At 32.6% G+C, this 22,017-nt stretch overlaps 2 protein-coding genes across 4 annotated transcripts in view; one reads left to right on the forward strand and one right to left on the reverse strand.

The window, feature by feature from the left end:
* Window positions 1-17,382, forward strand: part of LOC132701065 (innexin shaking-B) — a 28,879-nt gene extending 11,497 nt beyond the window's left edge. For all 3 annotated transcript variants that reach the window (XM_060668720.1, XM_060668722.1, XM_060668723.1), the window contains 2 exons: window positions 12,584-12,803; window positions 16,084-17,382. In XM_060668720.1, the coding sequence (XP_060524703.1) occupies window positions 12,584-12,803; window positions 16,084-16,622 (759 nt within the window). In that variant the 3' untranslated portion in view covers window positions 16,623-17,382. The remainder of the gene's footprint in view (window positions 1-12,583; window positions 12,804-16,083) is intronic.
* LOC132701066 (luciferin sulfotransferase-like) lies at window positions 5,471-7,958 on the reverse strand. Its single transcript, XM_060668724.1, has 6 exons — window positions 7,925-7,958; window positions 7,641-7,748; window positions 7,493-7,592; window positions 7,267-7,441; window positions 7,067-7,187; window positions 5,471-7,012 (listed from the first exon to the last, which is right to left on the reverse strand). Exons 1-6 carry the CDS (start codon window positions 7,938-7,940, stop codon window positions 6,630-6,632), a joined length of 903 nt encoding a protein of 300 aa, XP_060524707.1. The 5' UTR covers window positions 7,941-7,958; the 3' UTR covers window positions 5,471-6,629.
* Window positions 17,383-22,017: the final 4,635 nt, after the last annotated feature.

Below are 22,017 nucleotides of genomic sequence, written 5' to 3' on the forward strand. Positions count from 1 at the left end.
TAATTGGCCCTCTAACATAGTCGAAAAATTATACAATACAATTCACATACAACTGGTAGGTACTTATTATAATCTATACCATACATTACTAGGCAGCAACTTTGATCAACACAAATTTAGTCACGAGTTTAAACTGAGATGAGCAGGGCGATTACTTAACAAACGAGTAGGTACACTTTCCAAAACTGCATGAACAAATTCACTGGGTGATGTGTAGCAGGATCGTTAGAATTGACAAACGAGGCTTACAGCTAATGAAAACGAAATGCCCGAAGACGCTGGCATATTAAAGCGACACTTTCCGCACGCGGGATCAGTACATAATTGAAGATAGACTATACATTTTCTGTTGCCAATTAAAGATTCCAAATTTTCGAGCCTTATGTTCTGCTAATTTCTGATATTGTCAGAAACAATTATCAAAGTGTGAAAAAAGCCAAACAATTCCAATTCGGAAGAAGATGACAGATATATTTCCGTACGGAAAAGAAAATAAACGTAATTGCAAAAAAATCTGTGGCATCTCAAGTTGATTTGATTCATATATTCAACCGTCACAGGGGATCGACCCTATATTTGCTATATTTGGATTGAAACGTAATAATAACCCAGCAGTCTTAGGAGAAGTAATAACGTGATACGACGCATCTGCCTAAGCAGATGTAAATACAGTCTCATCGATCAATCAATCGCAAAACCTAGAAGCTAAAAAAAAGTAAGTAGATCAAAAATATCACAAAAAGTCGTTGATTGAAAGATCTAATGTTTACATTGATAGAATTAACATATACCGTTAGCGCGAATAACTAATTTATATAACCGCCAATAATAACGTTAGCTGGGTTTTATCTATTTTTAACGGGACGAAAACAATGACTATCGCATTAAAATTTAGTTATCAGCAAGTCCCAAATAAATACTCCAACGATCGGCAATATCTTAATAGGACAAGCAAAAAAGCTGACCCATTAGTTTCCTTCTGATATTTACCGCTTCCTTCCGCCGTTGTTGACGGATGATGTCTTTGCTTTTTGCTGGTTTTGCCTCAATACCAATCGCATTATTTTGCTATTTTGCCACTCTATATAAGTAATTTTCCAACCAATTCAAAGGAATTCGCAAGAAACTTGTTTACCAATCACAGGAAAATCGTTACACAGTAAGTAACGCATTTTAATTAACTTCCCGCTTGTGGGGCCGAATTTTCAAGACAAATGGATAGATCCTCTCCGTATAAAATGTATTGATCTTGATATTAGCGGCGGTAAAAATTTTGATATTATGAAGACATTTTTATGACACACTTAAGTAAAGAATTCGGGCGTTCATTTTGACTTCGTGTGCCTTCTTTTTGCGATATAACACAGTTTGTTTAATGGAACATTCGAAATATTTTAAACGCATAATAGACCGTTTATAAAAAACAAATAAATTATATTTAAAATATTCAATACTTTGCGAAAATGACACACCACTAAGGGATAGTTGACTTCTTTACTAGTATATCTTATCTCAATCTATTTTTGATAGCATTTTATAGTTAATTTGAGTTACAATGTTCGCTTAAATATTCTGGTTTAAATTCCGCTTTTTATATTTTTTAAATTAAATTGAGATGACTTGGTAATATTTTTATTTATTTATATTGTTATAATTTTTATGTTAATATAGCCCAGAAGACAAGAAACATTGGACACCCTGTATAGCTTATTTATTAAGTTGACAATAATACAGCGATTTTGAAGTTTGGAAGCTGTTTGATTATTTAGACATTTTCTGAGGCCCCTTTTTCAAAAGACGCCTATCACGTCGTTTTTTATAGCGCTCTATGTCTTAAAAATGTTATTTTAATTATATATATACACCAATAACACGAATATGTTTGTTCCATGCTGGGCATCATTTTTAGATGAATTAATTTTTATGAAATTATATCTGATTTGGCAACACTGGATAATATTAGATTTTTTTGGGAAGCAAGAGGGTTGGCGCAGAAGCGTCAATACAGCGTTGTAACCTGCTTTCTGGTAAAAAGACGAAGATTACACTCAAGAAAGAAAACAACAAAAATTATAACAAAATAAAAACATCCGTCAAAGGGTTTAATTTTGTAGAACTGTCTATTCGCTAACAGCGTTAAAACAACTTTTTCTGATCTCAAGTTAATCAACAAAAATAACATTTTTAAACGACCCACTCCAAAGTATTCAATTATCCACTAATAAAGCATGCGTAACGTGTGATTTTAAAAAGTAAGCTTCAGCTACGACTATGGTGAGCCATTTGAGACAATTCCGGTATTTGATTCACGGATTTTAACCACTGATGGGATTTTGACGTTTGTCAGTTCGTGCTATTTTGCAATAAGTAAAACTAATAGTCGTAGTATCAAACTTCTTTAGTCAGTCACTCGTAATATATTATATACTATTCTGTGTCTTTACACGAAGGTCTGAAAATCCAGTCAATCGACCTTTTTTCTGAAAAAACGTTAGAAACTATTTTTACAAAACCGAGGCTGATATTTTGACGCAAGTGTAATTCTTTCGTATTCGTTGAAACGAATCGTATTAAACGTATCGATAAAGCTCCCGAAATTATTATTCTCTCTTCACCTCAATATTTACGTAAACGGCGTTGTCGGATTTACGTCCGAATATATAGCAATTTATATACTAACAGCTTCGGACCTTCGAAATTTCTCGGATATGCGTTTACAAAGAAAACATTTCTTTCATCGTTTACGTAATTCTAGGTCAATGGTTTTATTTCAACGATATTTCAAAAGACAAGTATAGTTTTCCATTCAAGTATATGTGCCTAATTTATCCATTGATATCTCCAAAATACATATTTTCTAGATTTTAAACATCCATTGGGCACCCAAATACCTTCTAAATATGTCTAAAAAAATTCAAGCTTCCTGTCCAGTCACAACCAGAGTTTATGAATGATGAATTTATAATTACAAAACATAAAAAATACAACTAAAAAAATGGCTCTTCTTAACAGGCACGAATACAAATAAATTGTTTGTGGTGTGTGTGATTGTTCACTTAAAAATAATTTTATATATTTGCCCTTTTAAAAACAATTAATTTAGCTTCTTAATTTTTAGATTTCGATTATAAGAACAAATGCTAATAGTGATTGTTCATATCCGATTCCTGTTCAAGTACTAGCCGTTCTGTAGGTTAATCAGTTTTATGGTTAATTTTCTCTTCAAATAAATTTATTATTAATTATTACAGTAAATGTTTTTAAGATCAAAAGCGCTTTGAAAACATATAGGTTGCACATATTATAACATTTGTGGTATTACGTTAGCAAAAATGAACGATGGAGACTATCACCCTCGGGGTCGCCGTGCAACCAAATCCCGGAGACTGAATTTTTCGTTATTATTATGAGGAGTAATTTTTTGCAGGCTAATAAAAATGAGTCTGAGTCTGAGTGCTACGCAGTTCTTAAATTGAGGTCGAAATCAAATTTGTACTGTGTGTTTAGACCTAATAGGACGTAGAACAGAACCCCATTGTTTTTACCAACGCTACTACTAACCAACGCCTGGACTAGCAGCACACTTTGAAAGTATATTTTCACTCGAACAACTTACTGTTATTTGAGAATGTTAAAGAAAAATAGCAAATAGCAACTTGTTAGGTTGTTTATGGTTTCTAATAAGTTATAACGATAGAGCTGGGGGTAGAGTGAGAAATTACCGACACCTTTAACATCTATGCATTTTATTCTAATGCTCTTGATTGTTAACAAGTAATTAAAATCACCGTAGTTTGTAAACAAAATATAACACGAGTCATAACAGAGACCATGTACCAGAGAAATAGTTTGTTTTTCGAAATTAACACATTTACCGCAAACATGTTCCGATGATTTGCATTGCTATTGTCAGTCTGACAGTGAAATACCGGGTTGCGGTCATAGTTGACGTTTCGGGTTTTGATAAGATTACGAAAAAGTAGCTTTATATCCGATTTGGAGAGAAGAAAACATTGATCGGTATCAAGGGAGCAATCCAAATTTAGTAATTACATTTTATGATGTTATGTCATTTCAATAACACTCTGAAAGGATACATCAATACGCTATGCATTATGAAGTTAATGAATGATTAGAGAGGCAGAGTAAAAAAACACCAGGTCGCCCTTACTCAAATCTAGGAAGCTTGTCGTGTTGTCTCTCTTTTGCGATGCAAATTATGTTAGTTCTGACATTTTAAAATTTTACGGGTTTTTACTGGTTGCAGTCTTTTAATTGTAGGTAAATATTTACTTTTTACGTTAGTGGCATCCTGATGGTTAGTTTAAACCATTTTAGGTGGAGATTTTTTTTCTCTATATATATAAAAAATATATTTATTTTTACATATATTATTTTGCCTATTCCTCATTCCTTTTAAAATTGTTAAGTTGTTCTTTCAATTAACACTACCTATATAAATGCTATATAAATCTTAGAACTTGGAAATAAAAAAAAATGAACTCCCAGAAACTTAAATATCCACAACACTTTTGGGTCTAAATTGCGTAAACAAGGGATATACGCTCTGTAAGATACATATTTATAGAGTTTAAGCCGAATGACTTTAAATAAATAGGCACGTTAGCTGATTTAAAATACATATTATATTAAGAGCACGTGTGTTTGTCTATTTCGTGTTAGATTTTACGACTGTAGTCCATTTTCATTAAAGCAATTTTATGCTCCGCGAATGCAGTCCCGGCATTAAAGCTGAGGTGAAATCGAGGGAGATTTATCAATTATTTTAATGTAATTTTGACATAAAATCCTAAACTGTTTGAACGTTACACCGATTTAATGGTTTTCCGAAAATTTCAGATTGCTCGTGCGTCAGTTTACGGTGCCTATCGAATGGGAACTACGGGAACCGATATGCGAACGAATGCAATATTATGCCAATCTGCGAAAATAGAACGAATCAGATAACCGAAAGCTTTGGCACATCACAACGTCGAAATTCGATTGACAATTTGACTGCATCAGTTTTCGCGGAGAAAAACTCACGAATGCGTTCCCGTTTTCCCAACAATGTATAAGCGTAAACGTTAGCTAAATGGTTCAGAAAAGCATAATTTCCTGCAACAACGGTCGTTGATCCAACAAAATGTTTGGCCTTATGCCATTTACCCGAGCGCTATTTTTTTTTTCGCGTGTGGCGATTATTGTAAATTATGTTCGGGATAATTCTTGGGATAATTAGAGTCCGTAGGTTGGCACCCAAAATTTAAAATACTTACGCGACCCGTACAATTAAGCTCCTATTTCATGAATTATGAAAACACTGAATAATTTTGCATTTCCACATTCTGATAATTAAAAATAATCAGAACCACAACAATAAAATTTAGTGAAAAAAATCTTTGTGTTCATGTTTGGGATGGTTGCAGTTTAAATAATATTTCGGTATCTTTTTATCTTTCCTTCGCTTTCTTTATTTCTCATGGACGACACAAATCACAGTTCTTTTCAGTTGAATTTCAACATCTTTTTATTATTATTAAATTATTATTATTACATCGCTTAAAACTAAACTTCACATTACATTCTTAATTTCTAATCTAGAGGCAGTGAATGTTGTGACAAATTATGCAATGTTTTCTATGTTTGAAAATTGCATTGTACAAAACAACAATTATTTTGAGTTTGTTTCCGTCCAGCTAGAGATTCCCTTAAATCCAATGTTAGATTCGCAAAGGTATAAAATTAATTAAGTACAAATAAAATACCTTCTTGTTCCAGTTTATAGTTTAAGCATTGAATGAAATATTTGGTTTGGTTTGGTTCTCGAAAATTTTGCGTGTTTTTCCGAAATCATTAACTATGTCATTTTTGTATTTTAGTGCGTGACCTCAGTCAAACAATAATACTTTATACAGAGCGTTGTTTCAAAAAACGTTCCCCTACTTTCCCGCGCAAAAAAATAAGTTATTTTGACTAATAAACATGTTCTGAAAACTCCGAAGATACGACTCTGTAAAGGGACTCTAAAAAAAATCGATTTTTCATTTATCATTTCTGAAACGGTTTAAGATTAAATTAAAATTTAAATAAAATTTGGACCTCAAATATCTTTATACTTGTTTCTGGAACCATGATTATTCCTTGACATTCGTTAGCTCAGCACTACTTGTTAGAATCTCAAATAAATCTAAAACTAGCAAGTTTTCTGATTTTTAACAAGTGTGCCTTTTTATGGCAAATTATTTAAAAAATATAATTTTTGACCTAAAACTAACAATCCAGTACATATATCTTGGGATTCATCTTGTATTTTTCATTTTCAAAAATAATTTACCGAGACAATTCTTCGTCAAAATATTTGTAAATTTTCTATGAAAAAAAATTACCGAGCAAACCTAAAATTTTATAAAACTTAGTTCTTCGTGCGCTATTAGTGTAAATAGGTTTCTTCACCGCAATGAAAATGCTGATATTTTTAGAAAATGAGGTAAATACAACAAATACGTTAGTGGCATTGCACAGATTTACGCACAGTAACCTGCATTTTTGTATAAAAATAGACATTTTTATGCGTCACGTACCCTGTCTGCGAACAAAATCGTGAAGATGCTCTCATTAATTTTTAATTAAACGGTCTCAAAATCTACTAAACATCGAAATTTCTCTTCAGTTGTATTCTTCAGCCTGGCGATTTGCTCTTTGCTGAGTTCTTCTTTGTATGAACCTACTTTTCCGGACCTGTAAAAGTAAGCGCCCTTCTGCTGAAAATACCTCTCGTCCATAACCTTAAGGGATGGATTAGTCTTCATCTTCTCGAAACTGAGATGATCCGCTAATTTGATTAGTTCCTTTTCCGTTATAGGTTTCTCAAGGAATGTCGATACTTTTCGTATCATTTCCGGAAGATCCCGATGAAAATCTTCGTATTTGACGATGAGAAGATTCGATAACTTGCGACGTTGCCAATAACTTATGACGTGGTCCCAATAAGAACCGTAGCAACATATTCCTAAAATTGTTTTGCAATATAATTAATTTAAAGTAATTGACCTGAAATCAATACCTTCACCCGACAGAAAATCTCTAACTGAATCTCCAATGGTTCCCCTGTAATTGAAGTAGGATGTGACGTAGTGGTGCAGTGACAATAACGTGTCGTATGGATTTCTGGTCATGTAAAGTACCTTCGAATGACACAATATTAACGAAAATTATGAACTAGTGTGTTCATCATACACCATATTTGATAAAAAAAAATTGTACCTTCGATTTTTTGGTGCCGTTTTGAATCTGACTGGGTAAGCAGGTCCATGGTAAGTGAGTTTTTATGGACACTGGAGCTTTATTCATCTCGATAAATTTTTGAGGATCGATAAATTCCAGGGGATGATCGGTTAACTTTGAATTCATAATTTGGTATTTAGTCACAGCCGCACATCTGTAGGGTGACGTACTTATTAATTTGTAGTGTTGTTATTGCGCAACTTACTCCAAAAACGGACATCGTTTGTTCATAGAAATCGACAATGCTTTTTCGTAATCCAAATCGTTCACCAACATCCATACTAGCTCCAACAACCAATTGGTGCCTAAAAGTATTTTAATCGCAACTAATACATACAACTAAACATACTAACCAGTTTTTGGATAGCTGCATATCCAGATGTCTTCTTTTCTGATATCCCACTGTAGAACTTTCTCTTTCAATGTTTCCATCGTTTCGTCGAATTGTGTCATTATTCCTTCTACAACGCGAAATTAAGTTTGAAAATAAAGTTGACAAAGTTTTTATATTTTTTATAAGTCTGCGATTTTTTTTATAAATTTAAATAAACCATCTAAATTTTTAAAAACATATATATGGATCTTGTTTACATCGAAAGGAAAACGCGAAATAAACGGAGACTCAAGATTGACTTACTGTCAATAATGTCCATCTCGAACGAGATCACTGCTTTCACTGATACACACGCACTTCATGCCGCAAACCTACCTTATATTAATATACTTAAGAAAAGCTACTTTCACTCTCATTCAGCAACGAGCGGAAATTTTTAAATTGCGTCGTTTTTATTTTCCTATCTCGCATTTTAAATATTTTTATATCCTCAAAATCATTATTAAAAAATTTGGAAAGTTGTTTTTTTTTGTAATCGACAACCAATTCTGAAATGATGCAGTAACTTCAGATTAAAGGATTGAAAATATCAATTTTGTCCTTGTTATATAGTTTTGTTTGTTTAAAATAACTTAACAACCATATGGTTCTTATTCTAATCGGAAACAATACAAAATATCTACTATCAAAGATTTTGGGATTTTTTTGGTCGGAATTACTTTGTGATATATATTCATTTTAAATAAATCAAATATTTTTTATAATTATGCTTTGTATATAACCTTGTCTAGTATAATTTTCGGTATTGTAGATTTAAAGAATATATTTTTTGTACATTTTGTTGTTTTGTTTTTGCTTAAAATAACTTAACACCCATATGGTTTTTATACAAATTGAAAACAATACAAAATATCTACTATCAAAGAATTTTGGATTTTTGTAGGAATTGCTTTGTGATATATTCATTTTAAATAAAGCAAATACTTTTTATACTTAATTATACTTTATATGTAAGCTTGTCTAGTATAATATTCGGTATTGCCTATTTTTTAAACGTTTCATATTCAGAAAGAACATTAAATAAGATTTAAAGAATATAATTTTTGTACACATTGTTTTTTTATTCCAAAATAGCAAAATGTTCATAGTAGTTTATAAAGTTTAACATTTATAAATTATTTTTGTGACCCATTTTATGTTTAGCCCAAATCCCTTGTTGATTGACTCAAATTTCAAAACACAGTTGTATCCCGAATTATGTCAGTTGTGTCCAGGTCTGAATCCATGAAATTAAGGGAACGTAAATCAGCTTTATGTCATATTGCTACCGTTTAGTGTCAACGTTGTAAGATACGATTTATATTCCGGGCAGGAGTCCAAGTTTAAAATCGAATTAACTTTTTCGCCGGAAACATGATTATAGTTTTAATGATACTGGGTCAACAGGTCTTTCTTCTTGTATTAGTCGGGTAATGGATACTTTGTTTGCTCGAAATATTTCCGTACACTCTGCACCACACACAATGTATTCTATTAATAATTTCCGAATACTCTGATGAGTAAAGTCTATACAAAGGATGGTCTATTACTTATTATTTCTCTAACATCTAGGAAAGCTATATGTTTAATGGAAATAAATCACTTATAAAATCATTGCATTAACATAATTTTCAATAAATAATAACTAAGCACATAACAAATAACAAAAAGCATGTCATGTGACAAATTGAGTTAGTATGTTCAGTTGTATGTATTAGTTGGCAGTGAAAACAATCTTAGGCATCAATTACTAAAAATCGTTGTCTATTTCCATGAAAAACTGATGTTCGTTTTTTGAGAAAGTTGCACAAAGAAAACTTGGCGATTAAAATTAATCTGTCATCTTACACATGGGTACTTGTGACTAGATATCAAATTATGCATTCAAAATGGAACAAAAATTCGAAGGTATAATTTTCTTTTAGGAAATATGTCGTCGCTATGCTACTTTCTGCAATGGATTGAATAAAATAGAAATGATCAGCTCACTAGTTGGCAATCTTCATGGATATTATATCATTTTATCATTTGAAGGTCCTATGTATGACCAGTCCATGACTACGTCAAATCATACTTCAATTACAGGGAACCATTAAGGATTCAGTTAGAGGTTTTCTCTGGTGTGAAGATATTGCATAGATATGTATATATATATATATATATATATATATATATATATATATATATATATATATATATATATATATATATATATATATATATATATATATATATATATATATATAAACAAACTGATTGTAAAAATATGTTGCTACTGTTCTTATTGTGCCCACGTGATAACTTATTGGCAACGTCGCAACCTCCCGAAACTAAATTAACAACAAGCACATAAATTGGTCATTGGTTGTGGCCAATTTTGAAAATGTATTTATTATGTCGTTGCCATATTATGATCAAAAATTTATAGAAAATGGACATACTTTGTAACCACTTTAGCTAAAAATTAGGATTTCGGGTACGTCTTTCTCATATGACGATCTATCACATTACCTATGATATGAGTTGATATATACAAAGGATGTATAAAATAACATTCTATGGCACGGCATAAAAATGTAAGTTAGGTAATAATTTTCTACAGCATACGCTGTATTTTATGGTGATCTAGATTCATTCTTTCTTTGGAAGTGTTACTATTTTGAACTGTTTTTACTTTAAAACAGAAAATCGCCATAAAATATAAAATAAAGAGAATAAAATTAACAAATTAAAGAACTTTTATTTGACAAAATAAATAAGAACTAAAAGTTCAGATTTTCTCGAAATTATAGATATTTACATTATATGACTACAATAATTGTGAATATTTCGTGAAAATCTGAATTTTTAGTTCTTATTTATTTTGTTAAAAGGATTTTCATCAAGTAAAAGCCACCTCAGTTCAATTTTTGAAAGAAGCTGAAATTGGTTTCTTGGCTATTTCGTATTTCAAATTGCTTCTACGTTGCCGAATATGTTCCCAAAAAATTTGGCTTTTTAACAAATGTCTACAAAATAAAACATATATATATATATATATATATATATATATATATATATATATATATATATATATATATATATATATATATATATATATATATATATATATAATGTCGTGAAAATCTGAACTTTTAGTTGTTATTTATTTTGTTAATTGGATTTTCATCAAGTAAAAGCCACCTCAGTTCAACCTTTGTTTGTATATTTTGATATGTATACCGTCACAGAGGTATTATTTGAAATTTCATTCAAAATTAATCTTAATACCCATAAAGGCAGGGGAAAAATGAAAGACGGTATAAGACTGTTTTTAGAAAATTTAGGAGCTTTTGTCAAAAAATTCGTTCAAAAAAAAAATGTTAAGAGCAATCCCTAGAACTATTTGATGTAATTCATGGTGGTGTATCAAACTATAACCAGACACATAACTAACGCTCTGCCGAATTTTTTTTGGTGAGATCTGATTAATATATTAATATATTATTGCATTTTTGAATATAACTTTTTTCTCTCTTACGAAATTATGGATACAATTTTTCTGATGTGTATTTACCTATCAATCATATATCATATTTAGCATAATTGATCCCGAAAATTAAAAATCATTATGGAAAACTGCTGACTAAATCCGGAAAATACATTAAACGTTCAGAATTAATTTGGACAAAATCGCATCCGACTTGCATCATGCGTTTTATTTGAAGTGATTTCGCGTTAAACGAAATACGCGTCGTAATCAAACCATTAAAATTAGCCTTAAGGTAAAACGGAAATTAAATCTGTTAACGGCCCCTAAACAAACAATTAATCTGCAACCTTGCTCCGGATTTTACCGTAAACAAAAATTTTACATAATATTTTACCCAGCAAATGCGCCATATACAAACTACGAACCAAAGGCCCTATGTTATTCTATAAATGTTTCTGGAATGGTGTATCTTGTTTCAACAAACACGTGGCGCTGAAGCTAGCCAGATTCAATTAGATCAAAAGAAACGAAATTTTATTTATATACCCGATGAATAATTTCCGCGTAAAACGTTCGGGGTCCGTTTTAACCCTGTAGAGAAAAGTAATAAAAAAGAGTTATAGATTCAGTTGGAGATATAGGAACCAAACCATAATCACCAGTGCCAAATTATATAGTCAAGATTGCTATCGATTTTAAAACTTTAAAGTTAGTCTTTCTCTGACCTTGTTTAATTGTATCCTCCACATAAAATTCCTAAGATAAATAAGACATGACATCAAAAAAAAAGAAAGGATAAGGTTATAATTTGAAGCGGATTCATATAATTAGTGACTTTTGGACCCGCATGATAGAAACGGATTTGACTACATTATAATTATTTGTTAGTAGTTATTCCCTTTGTTTTGCTTCAATTTATTTCTATATATTCTCTTGTATTCCTAGTATAATGCGTTAGTTAACCAAAACAGCCTCAATTAATTATATAAGAAGTTATATTATATTAGGAATTTATTTTGAGGTTTTCATAAAGTAAATAGTTATACCTAAAAGATTGTCAGTTATTCGCTGTATTCTATTTGTTTCTTATATATCAATAAAAGACGTTTTAATTCAGTTCAGTTCAACTAAGTACATACCTACAATATGTACCATGTATAAGCGGGATTATAACAACGGAGCTTTATGTTCATATTTTCTCTTCCAATGAAAACTAAACAAAAAACAAACAACAAAAACTCTACACAAATAGTGAAGCTAAAAAGTAACTGAAGGACATTGAAGGAAAAGAAAAAAACGCCTCAGGCATTTTATTGCCTTTTTTTTGGAGCTTAGTTTCACTTTTTCTCAATGACACACAAACTAAACAGTTACAAATATAGAACCACACAGTATAAAACAAAACAACAATTAAATAATAAAGTGTATTTACAATATTTAACTTTTTGCAGGCGATATTGTTCTACACTCCGAGATGGCTATGGAAGTCGTGGGAGGGCGGAAAAATCTGCGCCCTTATGATGGACCTTGACGTTGCCGTATGTTCTGAAATCGAGAAGAAGCAAAAGAAGAAACTGATGATCGATTATCTGTGGGAGAACCTCCGGTATCATAACTGGTGGGCCTACCGCTACTACTTCTGTGAAGTACTGGCCCTGATAAACGTGGTTGGTAGGTTGGATTCAAGATTACTGAGAACTAATAAGTTTATTTCCTTTTGGCACTTTATATACAAATAATTCGGCCCGATATATCAAACATAAACAAATATATTTAATCGACATGTTATCGTTGATGATTTATGTAATTAATATATTATGATATTCGCTCCAATAAAATAAATATTATGAAATTTGCAAACAGTTGCGAACTTGATGGATTGTTTTTAGTTAAAAGCTCAAATATATATTTAGCCATTCGCTGTACGCAAATCTGGGTATTTTAGTGACTAATAAAACAAAATTTAATGGTTCGAAGTCTGGAGGCACTGTGGGCTTTCCGACAGTTTATGTTAACGTCTATTACCAATGAGCTGATTCTAAGTATAAAATAATAGTAATAGAAATTTTACACTAATTTTAATGGATAGCGGTACATTTTTAACGAAGACATTCATGTCATTACGATAGTAACGATCCCTTGCTACCGTTTAAGTGCAGTACTTGGAGTTTAAAATGTTTTGAATCATGGAGTCGGCTGGTAATAGCATTATTTTGAATACCTGAAGGGGGGGGGGGGTTGAATATATATAAATTTATGCTTAGCTTAAATAAAACTTCTGGATTCATTTAGTCGAACTTGCTAACGTTTCGCCAATCATCCTGTTGGCTTCTTCAGAGCTGGACGGAAACTGGCTCGTATTTTACTCTGTACTTGCTTATATATGTGGAAGTTTCATTTTTTTATTAACATTTTCTAAGCGAAACTAAAGTATATTGGATATATTTTAATTGCATGCAAAATGTCCGACTTTCGAAAGGGTATCAAACAAAATCCCACAAAAAAATCGATATCAAGCCAAAAACTAAAATAACACAAGTTCTGCTCCCTTCCCCGCAATACAATCTGATTTTATCCCCAGGCGTAATGCAAGAATAAAACTATAGCGAAATAAACCACTGTTTATAGCTCAAAGCAAGATTCGCATTTCTAACAGACCCAATAGTTTACATCCCAAGGGAATTATTTTGGCCTGTCCCAGATATTCCGAATCTACTCATAAATTTTTTCCAGTAATGAGAAATCGCAGCACAACCCACGAATTAGAACGATTGTTTCATAGCTTGTGGTGCAGTGTCTCCTATCAATGACATTACATCATTTAAAGAAGACAAGACGTTCATAAAATGTCTAGAAACCGGAGGTTTAAACAAACAAAAGCGGAACTCTATCCTCCATTAAAATTATAGGTACCTATGAATAGTGTCCCCAGTCTTGTGGGGATAGATATTTTGTAAACTTTATAACAATTTTACTTTTCCTGGATCACAATATGCACTTAATAAAATTTCAACAGAGAAAGAAGTAAAGGCGTTGACAAATTAATCAATGTTGTTAATCCCGATTCTTGTTAAACAAAACTCCTTCCTGAAAGTTAATGTGTCATTTTGTGTGTATGAAATGTCATTTGTGCTTGTCGATTGTTAAATAAATATTATGTACTATTGTCGCTGTTCTTTCCATGTAACGTCATATTTGTGCAATATTTTCCTACGGGGTCCTCAGCAACTTGAAATATTAGAATTCCTCTAGTTTTCTCGATCTTCTCTGACTTGCAAGTGTCATTTTCCAGACGATAAGTAAAATAAATACAAATTTAATTTATTTTGGAGACATATTTTGCTCATAAAGTTTATAAACCTGACTATTAGAAATGAGAAACTTTAGGTCTAAATCTCAACTTTTTGTAACCGTTGTAACTTCAAATAAAATTCTTTCAGAGGGAAGTCAAAAGGGCCAAGTTTAAGACATTTAAGACAAGTTGCAATATTGTTCATACGAAGGCAGCGCCAAAATTTCCTGGCCTGAATATGAAAGAAACAAAGTAGAGTAACAATTTTTTATTATTTTTCAATATAATCCCCCTTAATTTCAGTGCACTTATCACATCTCTTTATTAACAACTCGATCCCCTTAAAAAACATTCTTTTGGTTTGTCTGCCAAATTAGCTAAAGCAGCCTCTTTTAACTCAACTTCGTTGTTAAACCGCCGTCCATGTAAGTCCTTTTTCAAATATCCAAACAAATAACAGTCGCTGGGGGTTATATCTGGACTATAGGGAGGATGATCTATCTGTTGGAACGTACACTCAAAAATGGCAGCTTGTGCAACACCAGCAGTATGGACAGGTGCATTATCGTGCAAAAGACGCACGCCTCTGGTCAGTTTTCCTACACGTTTTACACGTATGCAGTCTCGCAGTCTATGTAATAATATTGGGTAATATTTACCATTGACAGTGGTATTAGTTTCTTTAAAATCTATCAAAAGAATTCCTTCACAATCCCAAAATATCGTGGCCATCACCTTTTCTATTGACTGGCAGACTCTGAATTTTCTTGGAGGTGCTTCACCCTTACGACGTCACTCCATTGATTCTTTTTTCGATTGAAGGTCATAATAGAGAACCATAGTTTCATCTCCCGTCACAATAGTTTCTATCACAGGCTTCCGACCCACAGAGTTCCAAAAAAGATCGCGCACGCTCGACACGACGTTGTTTTTGAATAGCCGAAAAGTTTATAGGAACGCATCTTGCACTAACCTTATGCATACCTAAATGATCATGCAGGATTCGACGAACACTTGTATAAGAAAGCTTAGTAATTTCTGAGATTTCCTTGACCTTTAAACGTCGATCACTCAATACCACCTCTTCCACAATCGCAACAATATCTTCAGTTATGACCTCCACTGGTCGACCAGTTCTTGAATCATTTTCAAGGGACTCCTGCCCCATTCGAAAACGTTTTGCCCATTCTTTCACTACAGAATACGAAGGAGAACTTTGGCCGTACACACCATCCAACCTTTCTTTAATAATTTTAGGTGCTAACCCTTCTTTTGTCAAAAACTTTATGACTGCTCTATACTCAATAATAATAAAAGACTATTAGACACAAAACTTCAATTTTTGTTTTCACAGCTTACTAAGATATATATTTAAAAGAAGACAAAGTATTATCGGGATACTGGAGCTGCATCTATGTCAGGCCGTGAAATTTTGGCGCTAACCTCGTATGTATCTAATTATTTAAAAAAATTAAACATTTTTTATTCAAATATGGGATGAAAACTTTATGTGAATCACTCTAACTCTATTTCTGCTGGGTCACAACATTAACAAAATTAAAACAAATTTATTAATAATAAAAGAGACCACAAATAAATAATGGCATAAATCCCTTGATTTTCGTGATCCGCAATATTTCACAATTTTATATGTTCCAGGGCAAATGTTTCTGATGAACAGATTCTTCGACGGAGCGTTCCTGATGTTCGGTTTCGAGGTAATCGCGTTCATCAACACAGATCAAGAGGACCGGATAGACCCGATGATCCAGATTTTTCCGCGGATGACCAAATGCACTTTCCGAAAGTACGGCGTTTCCGGCGACGAAGAAAAACACGACGCCCTCTGCATCCTACCCCTCAACGTAGTCAACGAAAAAATTTACATCTTCTTGTGGTTTTGGTTCATAATCCTAGCAATTTTAACATTGCTGACGGTGATCTATAGAGTGATTATCATTTTTTCACCGCGGATGCGGGTTTACTTGTTACGAATGAGGTACCGATTGGTAAGGCGGGACGTCATAGAGACCATAGTGCGAAGAAGTAAAATGGGGGATTGGTTTCTTTTTTACATGCTCGGCGAAAACCTGGATTCATTGATATTTAGAGATGTGCTGCAGGACTTGGCACACAAATTATCCAGGCACGATTTCCATCATGCTCCTGGCTTCAAGGGTGAGATTCAGGAGGCCTGAAGGAGAACCGAAGGAGTTATTTGGAGAATAAGAAGTTTTACATGCGTTGTCGAGCTTTGAATGTAACGCGAATGATAACGTTTGAAAGGCTAAAAACACCACTGCCACACTCAAAGAGTGATATCGGTTTAATTTTTTTACATTCTATGCCGGGTTGAAAAAAATATGTCATACGCCAAGCTGTGCCAAATTGATGTAACATAAGATGCAACGCTCAACTTTTTAACGATTGTTTCGATAATTATGGAAAAGATGCAGGAGTTAGTTAATTGTTTAAGATAGGCTTTTTGAAAATATTGAAATTTCACCAAACCGAAGCATTTAATTTTAATAAAATTTCTACTACTGCAAAAAATAAACTGAATTTTAGTTTCAGCTGACCAATTTAGGTATATAAACTAAAAGATTTTTGGATTTTAAAGTTTTTCCTACATAGATCTTTAAATTATTGCGTACTTATCGCGGTCGTTTCAAGACATATAATTTAGACCTTAGCGGATATTATATTTAACTATTTGATAATCATTTTTCTGCTACACGGATTTCTTGTTGGGTCAATTCTTATTTGTTAAAAAGTTTTTCCTTTGTCTAACATTCCTGACCATTTTCTTAACTCGTTTTTTGATTTGAATTTATTATTTTATATTTTTCTACTTTACCACATTCATTTTGTATCCTTGTACATAGATTATATTCATCCGATTCTCGAATTTTTATATAGTATTGTCACATTGTAGTTACTTCAAGTCAATTTTTTAAATACAGTTGTTGTTATTGATTGCGTAAATTTGTTTCTTCGTATTACTCTCGAGTCATGATTAAGATATGAATAAAATGCTCCAAGTAACGTCCGTTTCCGTCTCCTGCGTTCCTTAACAATTTGAGCTCTTGGTCGCAAGGTGGCGGAACGTTATTAACCGACATTGCAGGAAACCGAATTGCGAGTCGATCCGTATATATCTACGTCTTGTAGATGTCGCTAGGTTAATCCCAATACATTTCTTTTTTACGTTATTTATGGCATATTTTTGAAAAAAAATCCATCACTTGCTCGACAATGCAAGATTGGTTCTTTATTATAGTTTTAATTACAGAAAAACTAAAAAATTTTATGATTCAAAATATGAATTTGCAAAAATCGATGTATTTATTTCCGGATTTTCTTTGTAATATTTAAAAATTTCCTTCCAAATTATTTTAGACGCGATAATGATCAATATACAATAACATTTCAAAATCTGATGACATTTATCAGCAATTTTTTTACTCGCCTCATATCGTAAAATGTACGAAAATTTTCGCAATTGTTCTACAATTTAACCGACCTGAAGGAAAACAGTATAATGTTTTTGTAAAAATATACACATATTGAAGTATCGTAAACTTTTGTAGACTTATTCAACTGCTAAATTTGCATATCAATATTATTTCATATTTTATATTCAAGAATTTCAGTTTCATACTCCTCCTTTCTGTCTTGGTTCTTTTATGAAACGACTTATGTTGCGAAATCCGAACGGCATCCAATCAGTATATTCGAAAAAAACTTTTACGTAGGCAAAAAGTTAGTTATATCAGCCGTGTAGGCCGACTCTTTGTGTTTCAAGGCACCACTCGGACCATATTTGGGTACCAGTTCGATATAAACTGACCACATATAAATATTGCAATCTTTTTGCTTTGCTAGTCAGTACGGCAAAACAGAGTCGTAATAAAACGATTGACGCGGACAACAAATACGAAAATCAACGAACTCACTGCACCAAATAAACTGATTCCATCTTGTTTGATCTTATGTGCGAAAAGAAAATTGTTTCAATAGAGACGTGGAAATAGAGAAAAGCTGTTGCGAATTGCAATTGGACACGAATCTATTCTGACTCAATCTCGGTATATCTAAAGAAGTCCGCACAACAAATAATTGGTATGGGGCCAATATACAATCACATTCAGTGAAAACGAATTTATTAATAAAGCAGTTCTTAAAAAATTTTTTCCTAACTACTTTTTAACTTATAATGTTTTCGTTACATTGTCGCCTTTAAATGCATATGCATTTTAAATATTCATCAATTTTTACTTTTTTTTGTCTGTTAAACTGTGATAACCAGGGTGCGTAAATTTTTAAGCAACATATAATGGAGTCAAAGCTCATTTCATTTCATTCCATTCATTTTTTTAAAGTTTTGCAGAATCTGTGAAAACAGATGTTACTTCCTTTTGCAAATAATATAAAGTGCTTAATAAACGTGAAATATATTGAAGGCTACATTCAGCTTCCATCTGAGGTAGATGATTTTGAAGAAAATGAATTTTTTCTACTCCCTTTACGTCATTATAGACCGATTTAGCTTGCGGAAAGTGTCATTTTACTGCGACAGTTTCATTTCCCACGAATCCGAGGCACTATGGACATTTTCGGAGATTTTACCGCACGGTTTAAATTTTGTCAATTCCGACGGTCAAGTATTGCTAAAATGTACAAAAAAAAGTATAGAATGCAACATATTTGTCAAAATTTTTAAGTTACTGCTTTATTAAGTATTCGCTCCGCTGCGCTCCGCTCGTGCCAAACGTAACTCGTTACTGAAATGCCGTTTACCACACTTGTTGCATAACATACTATTATAGTCTTCAATAGAAGTAAGAAAATTGATAATGTAAAAGGTGTGGGCATTTTTCTTGCTACTTCAACCTACTGTTGTAAGTTATCTGACTATTAAAGCCAAGCTCATAATAAGGCAACTTACTTGTTCTGATGAATAAATATAAATTTTTTATTCTAATATGTATTCAGAAATACATACCCTATCACAAGATTTGTAGTTCCAGTACTATATGTCTAATGAATGAACAGGATCAGACGTTCACATTTAACAGTATTTTGGCGTAAAACTAATTATTTTAAACAGTATTACCTTGAAAAAATAACATATATATGTCGATGCTTCATTTCTATATTGCCGGTCTTCACAATCTTCTAGTGTTAGATTTCATTCACTCATTAATCTTTTATTACAATTTTTCCGTTCCAATCGGGGTCTTCCTCTTCTTCTTCATATTCCCTGGTGTTCTTTCTAAAACTGGTTTGGGCAATCGTGTATCAATCATTCGTTGGACATGGCCATATGAAGTTAGTTGTTTTTGCTTAATATCATTGGATATGGTGCCCTCAGTTTCGATTTGTTCTTTTACTATTTCATTTCTTATCCTTTTTGTCCTTGAAATACGTAATAGTATATGCGGGGCGCAGCGGAGAGAGTGTTTAATGAACGTGTCACTTAAAAAGTTTACCGAACTTGTTGCATACTATACTGTTTCTACGACCGTTATTTTTTGGGTACATTTTCGCAAAACAACACGAATACATTCACTGACATGACCGTCAGAATTGACAAACGAAACCATACGATTGCTCTCAAACCCGCGCAGTAAAATTCCGGAAATGTCCGAAGTGGCTCGAATCCGTGGGAGAAGAAGCTCATCTGGTAAAGTGACGCTACTCGCGCGCTAGATCGGTGTATAATCAGGTATTTTACAGAAAGGAGTAGAAAAAGGTCATTTTATATACTTTGTGGTAATTCACCAGGTTTCTGCTCCATATAATAGGGTACTCATTTCGTAGATATGTAATATAATAATAAAAATATTATCTTCAAGAATCACCCAAAAGAATGGAGACGACCAGGGCTGATTTGGCCTTATCTTTCTTCTATCTCCAACAAGATATTAATAAAACAAAATCGATATTTTCAAACTGAACGATTGCGCCAACAATGAATACGGCCGAGTAATAATCAGATGATCCGACCATAGGTACGCGATCGGTAATTGTTCAGTAGGGGACAAATCTGGCGACCTTGTAGTCCAAGGTGAACTGTCGTTCTTTTTTCCGCTTCGGGTCGGAATTAAGGTATGTCTCGGAGTATGTGGAACGCATGTCGCACCAAACAAAGAATTCTTATCTTTTAACGTTTGTGATTAATGAATTGCGAGAGTTCTAAAAGTTCTCCGACCGCAGATAATAGGTACGTGTACGCGAGTTATATCGACCAACGTTTAAGAATATGGAGTAAAGATTGCTGCGTTTGTTCTCCACGTGACCTATAAGGTATTCAAAATGCAAATGTCCAGAGAACGACTACCATAGAACCATGAAACATGTTACCGCCATGTGATGTTAAAGTTGGGATTCTAAAAATAATATCATACACATGTTTTGGGTTTACCGACAACTCTTGGGAAAGACATAAAATTGTTAGCAACCCAAAAGAAATTGATGTAATATTTAGATCGAGGTTATTCTTTTTTAATAATTTTCCAATAATTTTTTTTTTGGATTATGATCACAATCAAGTTCTATGGCCTATAACTAAATACGCATGTTCTTTGATCTTTCAGATCAATCGGATGCGTTGGAATGTCTTTGGTTAGTCAAGTTCATAGGACTTCTGTCGGAAATTCTTTAACGGCCCTCGTATAAACCCACGTTTGCAACGAATGACAGGGGTATGCCCTGTTTATATTCAGTCGAAGCCAAGTCATTATCAATTAAATAAATCTCCTTACGAACGTTGTACATGTGTATTTGTATGTGACTGAATGTACGATTGTGTGGGGGGTCCAGTATATTATAATTATTCTTATTCAAAACAAAGGCATTTAGTTCTTAGAAATGCCGAGGAATAAATTGCGTGCCCTGCCAGCGCAACGGATCTATTAACATTATTCCAATAGTGAAAATGATTGAATAGTAAGTGGTCCCGCCTTGAAGTCATGACCCGTTCTTTTTGTCAATAATGTAGTTTTTTATTTGGACAAAAACAAAAAAGTTTTCACTTTTCCTGCTTTCGATTAATGACTTCACCGTAAATATTTATATAGGAAAAAGTAACTTTAGATATATTTTTTAACTCCCAATTGAAATTGTAATACCGGACGTTCTTTATCATTTCTTCAGGTAAAATACGAACTGCTCATTCGTTTAAGTTTTTTCTATAGAGCTCAAAAATTAAGTTCAAAAGTTGCAGTGATAACTAATATAAACAAAGTAGCAGAAAGCACAAAGAGGGATGTTTTTTGTAACTTTGGTTTTCCTAATTAGAGGTTATATAAAAAAAAATTAAGAGGTCATGAAAAATATACATGGTGCTTTTTAAAAAATGTTTGTTGTCCGGGGTATAGCTTTAAAACGCTTCAAATAAGGTTTATAACTATATTGTTCATTTATTTTTTCTGTTGAACCTAGAAATGTTGAACTTATTTACATCTTTCCAAAAATATGTTCGCATTTCTTCATATATTCATATATATAGAATTTTAGTATTCCTCTGATTTTTTGGACTGGAAAAAATTTATACATTTTATAGCTTCATTCGGGTTTCTAGTTATAGGG

This window comes from Cylas formicarius, unplaced genomic scaffold (assembly GCF_029955315.1).
Source record: "Cylas formicarius isolate icCylForm1 unplaced genomic scaffold, icCylForm1.1 PGA_scaffold_4__25_contigs__length_36172078, whole genome shotgun sequence".
In the NCBI taxonomy this organism is placed as follows: domain Eukaryota; kingdom Metazoa; phylum Arthropoda; class Insecta; order Coleoptera; family Brentidae; genus Cylas; species Cylas formicarius.

Coding starts and splice junctions, on each gene's coding strand:
- LOC132701066 (XM_060668724.1), bottom strand. Junction 7,442..7,492: donor AAACGATGTCCGTTTTTGGA/GTAAGTTGCGCA, acceptor GTCACCCTACAG/ATGTGCGGCTGTGACTAAAT. Junction 7,013..7,066: donor AGATTTTCTGTCGGGTGAAG/GTATTGATTTCA, acceptor AAACAATTTTAG/GAATATGTTGCTACGGTTCT.